Source organism: Idiotropiscis lumnitzeri, chromosome 11, assembly GCF_059441095.1.
Source record: "Idiotropiscis lumnitzeri isolate Australia: NSW breed Sydney's pygmy pipehorse chromosome 11, RoL_Ilum_1.0, whole genome shotgun sequence".
NCBI lineage: Eukaryota > Metazoa > Chordata > Actinopteri > Syngnathiformes > Syngnathidae > Idiotropiscis > Idiotropiscis lumnitzeri.
Genome location: NC_142401.1, coordinates 19,386,846 through 19,399,561, shown reverse-complemented (window position 1 = coordinate 19,399,561; position 12,716 = coordinate 19,386,846). Strand labels below are relative to the sequence as shown.

Below are 12,716 nucleotides of genomic sequence, written 5' to 3'. Positions count from 1 at the left end.
GTTTCGATATGTAATGGTTGCAATACAACATTTCTGTTCATAGCTGCTGGCTCTCCGCCCAAACGCGGTTCGAGTCAGATTTCTTTTAAAAGTCGTGCGTCCTTAGCGATTAGCATGCTTAGCGCCTCCTTGCTCGGCTCCTCGTTTAGAACGCTACTTGTTTGCGGAGTCGTTTATTTGCCATCACGTAGCTTGTTGCTTCGCAGACTTATATATAGTTCAAATAAAGTCTGGTCTGCTGCGGCGCAAGTTGGCTTGGCGCGGTGCATTTAAGGTGCGGCGAATTAAATTATTTGTGGGTCAACGAGCGACAGGGCGACGCTTTTTTTTTAATCAGTACTGCGTGACAGGGCGACACTTTTTTTTTAAACCAGTACTGCGTGAACTAGGGGCACAAACAGCTTTGACGAGCTCAAACTCGCGTTGTCTGAGATCGCCTTTTTCGGTCCCAAAAGCATGCAAAAAAAAAACATGATCCCCAGGGTCCCACGCGCCCCCCTCAGCATCGCACTGCGCCCCCCTGGGGGGACGCGCCGCACTATTTGAGAATCACTGACATAGACCAACTGGTAAATCAAGCGCCTTGCCTTCCTACTCAACTCCTTCTACACGACAGAACAATATCGAGTCCACATCACTGTAGATGCTGCACCAATCCGCCAGGCGATCTTTCACTCCCTAATCACCTCACTCTAAACAAGACCCCAAGATATTTGAACTCCCCCACTTAAGGCTGGATCTCATCCATGACCTGGACCCTTTTCTGACTATGGACCATGATCTCAGATTTGGCGGTGTTGATTTGCATCCCCACCGCTTTACTCTTGGTTGCGAATCACTCCAGTGAGAGTTGAAGATCATGGGCTCGAAGAATCAAACAATACCACATCATCTGCAAAAAGTAGAGTTGGTATACTGAGACCACCAAACTGGACACTTTCAACAACTCGGCTCCACTTAGTAATTCTGTCCATACAAGTTATGAACAGAATCTGTGACAAAGTGCAGCTTTGGCGGAGTCCTATCTAAACTTACTGTCAGCAATGTGGACCAAACTTTGGCAACGGTCGTACAAGGATCGAATTTTCCGTACTAGGGCATCCTAACTGGGCGGATCTCATCCACACCCGGGGCGTTGCCACCGAGCAGCTTTTTAACCACCTCAGTGACCTCAGCCTCAGAGATAGAGAAGCCTGCCTTGGAGATGAGTCTGCGTGATCTTTTAGTAAAATAAAAAAAAAAACACAAAACACACTGCAGAAGAGAAGCTATGGATTCATCAATGAATACATAGACCAGTATGTCATATTACATGCGCAGGTTAATAACATTTCATAAATTTTATGCAACCCAAAAAATTTATACATGATATTTTATCCTTTGAAGAACATGCACGCACTGACATATTGACCCCTGAGTGTATATATTCACAGTTTAATCTCTGGACTTTTGTCACAAAATGTTGTGTTTTACAAATACATACTGACATAATAATTTCATGACAAATTTAAGAATTTCTTTAATTATTGGTTTCATTTAGGCATTCCTGGTGCACCATATTTTAGTCCACATGGCATTTAGTTTGGCCATGCTAAAAGTCAGTTTTGCTGTCTTTGAAAATTCACTGTCCTCTCACAGCAGTGTGGGAATTCACTGGAGGCCTTAGTTCGTTTTTAGCATTTCTCAGATACCATTGAAAGGGTGGCTCTTTAGTTTCTTAGATGAGATTTATGTGACCTTGGAGAGCATTTGCTGTCTTAATGAACATCATCGGTATTCATCCATGGTGGGGCTTAACTAGATTGATCTATAGTGGATTCCCTAGGTTTTTGTGCTAAGATCAGTGCATTTCAATAAGGGCCTTCCAAGGCTACTGGATAGACTGATGGACTTTGAAGTCAGGCTTTATTTTACAGAGCACCCAGCTCTTTGTTAAGGCTTCCCCCATGTACATCACAAACCTCCTTATCCTCTTGAGTAGCAATGTGCAATCCACCAGGGAGCCCTGGGAGATGCTTTTGGTTAGAGACTGACAACTGTGCATTTTTTTTTCAACCTTCATTTATTCAAGAAAGGCCAGTTTGGAGAAAGCTCTCTTTTCCAATAACGCCCTGAGTTTAAATCATTTTATTTTGCTCTGTATCGTAGTCGGGTGGTATGTATTAGTCAACTGCTTCTGGGGAGGAGTCAATTGGTGTTATTTATATTTTCTTTATATTATTAATTATAATAAGAGGGGGCGGCACAGTGGCCGACTGGTTAGCACGATGCCCTCACAGTGAGAGACAGCACCGGTCGTGGGTTCGATCCCGGCTCCGGCCGTCCTGTGTGGAGTTTGCATGTTCTCCCCATGCCTGCGCGGGTTTCCTCCGGGTACTCCGGTTTCCTCCCACATTCCAAAAACATGCATGGCAGGTTGATTGAACTCTCCAAATTGCCTCTAAGTGTAATTGTGAGTGGTTGTCTTTGTGTGCCCTGCTATTGGCTGGCAACCAGTTCAGGGTGTCCCCCGCCTACTGCCCGAAGATAGCTGGGATAGGCTCCAGCACCCCCCGCGACCTTAGTGAGGAGAAGCGGTATAGATAATGGATGGATGGATGGATAATAAGAGGGACTCTTATGGAGAAATCATTCAAATTGGCCAGAGTCAAGACACTCTGGGCTGAGCAAATAACTTGCTCAGCTCCTGAAACATAAACCTGGACACACAACAATGCAGAGCGAGCACATTTCAGCTGAAATACGAAACAGAAAAAACGCAGGCACCACATAATGCATCGTAAGAGGGTGGATGCTCTCCACGCTTTCATCTGAGAGCCTAACATGCTTCGGTGCTGCCATTTGCACATTCCATAACTGATGACCGTCATATTAAACCATATAGATTAAGAAAGCGTGCCACTTCAGTTCATTTGTGAGTGAATACTTTTGTTAATATAGTTTTTAACCCTATATGTACGCCTGACTGAATTGTCTCACGACAATCTCTGTATGTCTTGTATCCTCTTGTTCTGTGCTCAAGTCCATTTGTCAGACATGGCCTAAGAAAGACTTCTTTTCTGCATGTAATCAGTCTCTGGATACTTTGTGTTTCCTTTATTCTTAACCACTGGCAGTTCTAGATGGTTTTACCTGGGGTGGCAGGAGGTTCAGTTAGACGGGTGCGGGTCATGCCCAATTAAGGTATGTACAACTAAAACTTAAAGACAACTGTGATGACAGTGCATTCATCTTTGATTAAACTTTGCATCATGTATGCATGCATCACCTTCCTGTAATTTTTATAAATTATGGTGCAACTTAAACTTAAGGCAATACTGTGGCCTCAATGCATTTTTGGAGTAAAATTGTATTTCAAAATTTAACCAAAAACTACTGTATACACTATGCACACTTGCACCATAAATTCTATGAAAGTATCTATAAATACACATTTAAATACTTGTGTATATATATTTCACTCTTCAGAGATAGCAAGCATTTGTTTTAAATGGAGACGACAGTGAAGTCAGATTCGGAAAAAGCACTTTCTAAGTAAAATTAAATTAAAAACTTTTTTATGACCTTTTATTTATTCAAAAGGTTCTCTTTAGCTTCACAAATGGGCAAGGCGCGAGCCATCCTTCCCTGTGCTTGGCGGGACTGTGGCATTTTTCAGTTCAGTTTGCCTCTGCAGCAACTCCCAGAGCTAAATAACTTGTAAATAAGCACTTTTATACATTCTATGGAGACCATGTAAGGAACATTTATAATACAATTTGGCATTTAGTAATGATAGATTAATTGCCAGCATGGGGTGGCAAAACATTTGCTAAAGGCGGCAGCTGCCATGCTTTGCCACCCTGTAAACCGCCTATGTTCTTAATGCTGATCTATGTCCTTTCTGTCTTTTTTTTTGTCCACTATAATCCAATTTCTTGGGGTAATGCTTGTTTTCCGGAGATGGTGTGCTGACAACAAGCCTTGTGATAATGAGTCGTATACACAACCAAATGGGAGTTCTCAAACATCCCTAACATGAGGAGGTAGGGCTCCCCTGATAAAATTTGCATGCAAGCGCTCCTGGTGATAATAGGTTTAATGCAGATATACTTCAAATTTCCCCATTGTGGGACTAATAAAGGACATCTTTATCTTTTATCTTTAAATACATGTCTACAGGTAGCTCTTATGTTGTGGGTTATCTACAATCATGGGGATATTTAATTTTCTCCTTCAATACTAAACTTGGGTGAAAATTGGTATAATGTATGTGCCTTTAAATGTTTTTAAATCATATTATCACTGTTCGGTATAAACCTCCATTGTCCCAATTTGGCCAATTTGTTATTTTTTTCCACAAATCAATACTATTGGTCAGCCCGCACATGTGTGTAGCGTTTTAAACAGATCATTGACCAATCTAAAGGGTTGACAATGGTTTGCTGTCTGCAATGTTAATGACTCAACAAATGTTTTTTTTTCTTTCTTGAAGTGCGATGGTTTTGAAGATGAACGGATTGTGCCAGATGCCACTGATATGCAGCACATACATTAAGTATGAGTTACAATTAGACTAGTTGTGGATTTCTCATTTTAGTTAGTTTTTATTTGTTTTTGCGAATTTTTATTTTAATTTTGTTAGGTTAAATTAGTTTTCAGAGGGTTTTTAATCATATTTTTTCCAGAGATGTGTTTAGTTTAGTTTCTATTAGTTATATTATTAGTTTTTTTGCGGTGTATTTAAAACAAGTCTATTTTGTTGTAAAAACTCAACAAAATTTATTTTTTAAAACATAGACATTAGGCTTTTTTTTACTCCCGCAAGCTTGTCTGCACGCTCGTCACTGTGTCAATGTCACCCACAGTTTGCGTTTATACTCTACCGCACACACACGTGTTATTTTGGAGATGCGGTGCAGTTTCACTTCAAGTCGAGTGATGTCGCTATGGCTGATACTGGCTAGGACTCTACAAGATGTAGTTTCCTCTACATGTTGTAGCCAGATTTACTTTGCGAAACAAGAAACAAAGTGACAACAATGGGGAGTGTGGGACATTGCCTGCTAGAACAGATGGACCTAGAAAGCCAGACCAGCTTGATCCATGTTTTCTGCTTTTAAACATGGCGGTATTGTGGAAACCCAATTACGTCATTGCAGCATGAGAGAGAACGTGTGCAGCAACAATTTCTGCATGCATGGCATGTGTTTAGACCTGGGCACTTGACCCTTTTTTGCCAGTCAATCTCCCGGTCTTATTCATAAAAATTGTCGGCCCCCGACCCCTCCGCCCCCCCAACCACACACACAAAAAAATAAAGCGTCTGTGCATGACACCGACACGGGAGAGATGCTAACAGCAGAGATTTATTTAAACCTCCTATTATGGTCTCCTCCTCCTTATTTGCCTCCTTCTTCTTTCTTCTTCTCCATGAACGTGCCCAATGCAAGTAAGTACGAATTGATGGTGTTATAGGCATTGTTGTATGCCCCACCCCTCGTCTTGTATAGTATGCCCCAGTAGCAGGTGGGAGGCGCGTGTTGCGTGATGTTAGAATAAGGAAATACAAGCACGCTTGAACGCACACTGTTGTCTCATGTCTCTTCATACACAAACAGTTGGTAGAGGCAATTTTTGTCATTTGCCCATTTCGCGTGCAGGTTCATCACATGCACGAGGGCCAATTCATGGGCTGTTCTAAAGTCAACCAGCCTTTGTTAATCGAACCTTTTTTTAAAATTTGTCCCACTCAAAAATGGGTGTCCGGCAAGGCTGGAGGGCCCGACCGTTCCGCCCCCGGGACGGACTGCCCAGCTCTGCATGTGTTGCAGACATGTTACAAATGTGCAAAGCAGCACAATGCATCGGTCACGTGTTGCCACCCGCCCCTATACCGAAGTGTAAAGAAGCCTTTTGAAGTACAAGAAGTGCAGTGCTCCCCAAGTTTTTTTTTTCTCCACAACCCTAAACTTAAACAAAGCTCAAGTAATCTCGCTTTCCATCCATTGTTTGTCAAGTTGCCAACTTCTAAAGTGCATTTGTGACAACAAAAAAGTTTTGTACTGTTAATTCCCTATTTGTACACTGGCTGGCATCGGGCCAAAACCTGTCAAAATGTGGTCAAGTTAATATATTTACAATTGCTATTGTTGGTCAACCCTTACCTGGGTACGTTTTATTATTTCTGTCCCGCTAAATATTTACCAGTATTCAGTGCAATGTTAATGGCTCAACAAACATGCTCCTATGTTGTTGTTACGTTTCTATTTCTTGCAAAGGGATAGCTGGCCCGATGCCAGTAACATGCATTTAAAAAAAAAGAATTTTATAAAGAAGGTGAATACGATTTCTTGACTTGAAAACATCCTTTTGAAATATTTTAGTCTAGGTTTCATGTATGATAACTCATTGCAGAGTGGTCATACACTGTAGTACATTTTATCCAATATGGGAAATGTGTCGATATATCTTTTTGTTCTCTCTGATGGTCACCAGGTATACAGATATGGTGTTGGACAGCATTAAGAGTTGATTCATTATGATATTCCTGACCACCTGCTGTCTCTGCATCTGTTCAGGCCTTTCAGTGAGCGTGACATGTCGACCCTGCGCTTTGGACAACACCTTATCAAGGCCTCTGCCGTGTTCCTGCAGACAGAACTGTCCTTTGCTCTCGTCAACAGGAAACCTGTGGTGCCTGGACGTATCCTTGAACCACCAGGTGTGAGGTAGGCCTGCTACAAAAGATTAAATGTGATAATACCTAATGGGTCATGTAGAGTGAAATTGTTGATACATGAAACATGCATCTACAGTCAAAGCGGAAAACAGATCCAGAAACAAAGTGGAGCAAATACCTTAACATCAGATTTCTGAAAGTTTGTTGAATCTAAACTCAGAGCATGTTTCTTTTTATGATGCCCAGCAAGCATACTGTATTTTCCCCCACTTCTTAAAATTCACCCATGACCGTTGTACTGAGAAATGTGGCAAAACGGTTGCATCACAGCTTTTAGGGTATCATGAGATGCATGATTGACACTTTTCCCCAACTGGGTCAAAAATAACCTCTATCAAAATCAATGAGTTCTATGATATTTTGGCATAGAAGAATAATTTTTCTATTTGGTATTACAATTTGGTGCATTCAAGTCCATTTTAACATTTGAAGTACTTATATTTTTATTTTATCGAACATTTGTAACATGGTCAGTAGTCATGTTGGGTTAGAATTTGATGAGGACGGGTCAATGCCTTCACCTGGACGACAGTCTGGGTGCTCATTGGCAGATATTTCTGATTTATGATCCAATCTTGTTGTTTACTCTTTGTATAGCATCTATAGTGTCAGACCATTTCTGTTTGATAACGAGCAGCCATGATACCTTGGATAAGACATATCGAAAGACATAATCTTTCAAACCACAGTTATGAATGAGACACACTGGCAAACGGTAACATTGGCTAATTTGTTGATACCTTACGACAATTACTGTCTTACAATAGTCATGACTGACTGAATGTTAGCTAACTGATTGTGTTTATTCTTGTTAAAATCATCTTCACACAATGGTCATGATTGATATACAAACATTTTTTGGTCTAGATTGAAATTAATACTCACAATTGAAAAGAATGAAACGTTTTCATCCAATTCCATGAAACAGGCAAGCATGTTAAAAACATGTTTTTGAGGAATACTTGGAATATTAAATTAAGACCTTTTTCATTCCAATATAGTATTAAAATATGACCTCTCCTGGTCCTTTTTTGGAGCCCTTGTGCATCTACGGCAGTGGTGGGCAAACTATGGCCCGGGGGCCACATGCGGCCCGTTAGACGCTTGAATCCGGCCCGCCGAACTTGAAAAAAATTAAATAAATAAACCTTGTTAATGTTTTATTTTCTAAATACTGTGTTTTTTCAAAGACATATATATTGTTGTAATGCTTTTGTTCACTTTTATTTTACTTTTATTTGCTTTTTTCTCCGATGAGGTGAGGTTACCAAAACACTCCATCCATCCGCTCCTGGTCCGGCCCCCCTGTCAAATTTTAGAACTCATTGTGGCCCGCCAATCAAAAAGTTTGCCCACCCCTGATCTACGGGTTAATCACTAGTTTAGTGTTTCCCAACCTTTATCGAGCCAAGTCATATGCAGTATGTCATGGCAAAACATCTAGTAAAATGATCACAAAAACTGGATAAACATGTTAAGTATTTACCTTGTGTTATCTAAAGGAAAAAACATTTGATAGTTTTGCCTGTTAAAGTTTGTGGTTGACATAGACGAATTACCTTTTTTTAATATAAAATATTTTTTGTTCAAATAATTTCCTGCAGCACACCTGATGATCTATCGCTCTCTGTCTCTCTCTTACACATACGCCCACACACACACAGCTTGCACACATACGCACACGCACACACACACACTAACCGTTCACACTTAATTTCTCTCGTCTTAAATTTGGTTATTTGACACTTATAGTTTCATAATTGCTTTTGGAGAGTTGTGGGTGAATCATCTGGACACATAGTGACCCCTTTCTTATAGTAACCTTAATTGGTTTATACAATTCTAGTTCTAAGGATCAAATAAATTATTTCAAATGCATGAGATTTATCGTCTTCCCTAAGGGTGGAAAACTGTTCCACTTTCAGGCCCAGATCTCTGCTGCTGATGCTAATGGAGACCATAATCACATTTTAACATGGAATATAAAGTGGAACCTCAATTCACTAATTTAATTTGTTTAAAGACTCCCCTCGAGAACTGAAACAGATGAAAACAGAAACGATGTTTCACATCGAAATTAATGGAAGTTATTCGTTTGTTACAGCTACAGAAGTTAAGTTTACCTGTTTTTATCAATGTTTAGTTATAAATATAGTAGAGTGTAGAAATTAGTGAAAACACAATGATGAATGAATGTTTGATCACTGTGTTTCTAAACGAGCGCCTGGATTCCCTGAAGAGCAAACTCATTTCTGCTGCTTGTTTTTTTTTCTTTTTCTTTTTTTATTCTTTAATGACCATTGGCTCAGAAGAGAGTTTACTGACCAGTAAATTGTGGGCTTTGTTTTTTGGCTCGGCTTCTTCATCAGGAAAAGTCTGCATCATTGCGGACGCTTCACCAATCTACCTGATGAACTGCCGCTGCAGAAATTTTGAACACGTTCAGTCTTTTCAGGCGACCGAATTGACAAAATAGCCGGCCCTTGAGATGGCTAAAAACATTTGGATTTTACTGCTTATCACATATTCCGCAAATGCAATATTAATCAGAATGCCATGTTTTGACTAGTTGGCCTGCACAGAACATATACTCTTGTAAAGAACATTTTTGAGTTGTCTTCCCCTTTAAAGAAAACATGAGGGATCTGTCATGACCCGTGTCGGTCATGTCAGGTTTTTGTTATTATTTGTCACCGTCCATGCCATGTCCTTGTTGTTGTTTTGTTTTGGTCAGCTGAGTGGGGCGTTTCCTTCAGCGCTCGTTCCCCACCAGCCACACACCGGTTCCCCATTAGCCTTCACACCTGACTCCCATTTGTTTCCCTAATCAACCCTCTATTTAAACACCCCGTGCCGACAACTCAGCGTCGGAACATTGCTCCATTAAGGACTGTCATGGCCGCTCCCGATCTCGTTCTTGCTCTCGTTCACGTTCATGTCCCTCAGTATTTGTCACTATCTTTGTTCCTCGTCCTTGATCCAGTTTAGTCACGTTTTAGTTTGCCTTTGTTATTTTTTGCACCCTGCCACGTTGTTTGTCTTTGTTTGATTGAGTTAATAAATTCCCTTTAAGTTACCCCTTTTCCCTGCTTCCTCGCATTTTGGGTCCTGCCCCTCCTCACCGACCGCCGAACCCTGACAGGATCAAGCAGAACAATTAAATTGTATGTCTATTGTAGTGGAGTTAAAATTAAACAATAAGACATTTCAGAAAAACAATAATTAACACTAACAAAAATAATGAGATTACCTGTTTGCAGTCACATTTAAAAAAAGAATAATAATTGAGAAATGATACCATGATTTGTAAATGTATGAGCACGACTGTACAAATCAGCAGCCAGACATTTGTTTAGTTCTGTTACATTACAATTAGAAATGCCAAACGGTTTTTGAACTCAATTTGGCTGAGTTATTGATTACATGTAGGTAGAATGAGATAAATATTATGATGTTCTGGAGCTTTGCTACAAGATATTTTCTTGATCTGGACCTTTTTACATTTTAGTTGAATACCACTGAAAGGGCATGTTGGCCATGGGAATTTCGGGAAAATGTGTTGATTTCCCTGAACAGCAATTCTATTTCTGTGCCGGGCGAACTGCGGCATGGTTCTTGAGTGAAGACTCTTCTGAATAGGCAAAGGCGAGAGGAAAAACCAGCGATTTCTATTTTATTGTAAGTTAACTGAATTTGAAATATGAGGCATTGTTGTAGCAGTCAGAATTCTACTTCCAATATATATTTGATCTGTTCAGGTGGATTACATTAGCAAATAACAAGACTGAACTTGTTAAAAGACTGCAGCACATTTCAACAAATATACAATGTTTGTACTCTAAGAAAACCCCCAGAGATGATTAAATTACTCATTTTGGTCTGAAAGACATTTAGAGTAGGACCTCTGCTCCCAATGGCTTTTACTTCAACGACTGCTACTAAAGATATACTGAAACTTGACACAAGTAATGTAAAAGTCTCTGTAATACCTCAAACAATTGAGAGATGAAGACTCCTATCCCCGATAAATGAACCACTAAAAGAATCATTAAGTGACTAGAAATCACTCATCATTTTTTTCAAAGCCTACTCCAACAACTACGTTCAATTTAATCTTGTGAGTACTATACTGAGTTTATTGAAGGCATCTCTGTCAATTATTAACATTTAATCTGGGTGAAGAAGTTCGTTTCTAACCCCTTTTTTTGTTTATGCATTGGATTTTGATTTTTTTTTAAATAAGCGAGAATCATACTTAACTATTTAATATTGGGTTGAAACAAAACAAAAAATGCAACACTCATTTGCTTAAAAAAAGTTGTAGTATTAAAATTATCTTCCCCCAAAAATTAGTAAGGTTACAATACGTTAGTTTTATAATTCAAATGTATTCCTCTTTTGCAGTGACTCAACATTTAAATAACCTTATCAAATTTGATGGCTTAGTCACAGACTTAAAACTGATTTGCTTTACTTTCATAAATGTGGGACTGAAATTGAGTTAAACATACAAACATTTTCAAATGATCCTACCTGGCCGGGAGTCCATGGCCCCCGAACCTTTGATCCTAGAACTGCCCCAGTTTGATGCTCATTTTTTATGGTTGTTTCCAAAGTAATAGAGGACAAGTCAGAAAATCTCTTTGTGACAATTCAACTTCGTCAATGGTATTTGGCAGAGTAATCATCCTGCTTTGAAATACAGTGAACCCTCGCTACTTCGCGGTTCACCTTTCGCGGGTTCAGTGCTTCGTGGGTCTAAAAAATATTCGGGGGCATTGTAGTTTCGCAGAGCGGCACGACGGGGCGCTGGAGCGGTTAGACGGCCGGCGTGCGCCGAAGAAGAGCGTGGGCGAAGAGGAGAGTGGACGAAGAAGAGCACGTTCCCCCGGGCACGATTTGGGGCGACGTTTCGCGCAGTTCGGACTGTACCAGAGCTCTGGCCAGCGTGCGTGGCAGTTAAGCCGAAGAGGAACAACTTCCGCCGGGCACGATTTGGGGCGACATTTCGCTCCGTTCGGGACCGTGCGAGAGCTCCGGAGGAGACCGGCCGGCGTGCGTGGTAGTTAAGCCGAAGAGGAACACCTTCTGCCCGGGCATGAGCGGAGCGCGAGGCTGTCAGTTATGAATGAATAAATAAATAAATGAAGAATGCCACCTTTCATTTCACAGGGCACACCGGACGGCGTACCAGCAGGTAAAAGTCGAAGTAATTAAATAAATACAAAAAGAAGTCATTGAATAAATACAAAAATAATGGCTGGGGAATAAAAAAATAATTTTTAATAATATATATTTTTTTTTTGTTATAACATGAATTTCACTCTCTCTCTCTCTACCCGTATATATATATATATATATATATTTTTTTTTAAGCATTTATGAAGGTGCGCCGCTACTTCGCACTTTTTTTTTTAAGCATTTTTGAAGGTGCGCCGCTACTTCGCGGATTTTCAGTTTTTAACCGCGTTAACCGAGGGTTCACTGTACTGAAGTTTAATGTTGAGAATAAGAGTGCATATTTTGCCCTTAAATTGGACTTCATTTCCATTTATAGTGGAAAGCGCTCGGCTACGCTGACTTACAATTTGTGTGATTCTGTTAGTTAAATTATTACAATACACTTACAACATGACATCTATGATATGTTTTCTTTCGGTACATATGTATTTTTCTGTTCCTCAAGAGGTGTTCACAGAAATGTCCTGTACTAGTCTCATTAGATGTATGATTAGTATGTCTGTCTGGTTGGGAGAGGGTGGTTAAGTGGTTGAAATTAGCACATGCAGAATTATGCCCCTCATTATTCTGTGATCTTATGACACACATTAGCGAATGCGCTGACATGAATTTCAAAAGAGCATGTTCAAGTGTTTCAAAGTGATAACAAATGTCAGGTCTGTATTTTCAATGTATTCCATATTGTTCCTTCCAGATTTAATTTTTCCCAAAAGTGAACATTTCAATAACAATGCCATATAATAACAAATACACA

At 40.1% G+C, this 12,716-nt stretch overlaps 1 protein-coding gene across 3 annotated transcripts in view; it reads left to right on the top strand.

Annotated features, from left to right (window-relative positions):
• Nucleotides 1-12,716, top strand: part of fhit (fragile histidine triad diadenosine triphosphatase) — a 200,658-nt gene that overhangs the window by 28,683 nt on the left and 159,259 nt on the right. For all 3 annotated transcript variants that reach the window (XM_088309241.1, XM_088309243.1, XM_088309242.1), the window contains one exon: nucleotides 6,561-6,685. In XM_088309241.1, the coding sequence (XP_088165367.1) occupies nucleotides 6,580-6,685 (106 nt within the window). In that variant the 5' untranslated portion in view covers nucleotides 6,561-6,579. The remainder of the gene's footprint in view (nucleotides 1-6,560; nucleotides 6,686-12,716) is intronic.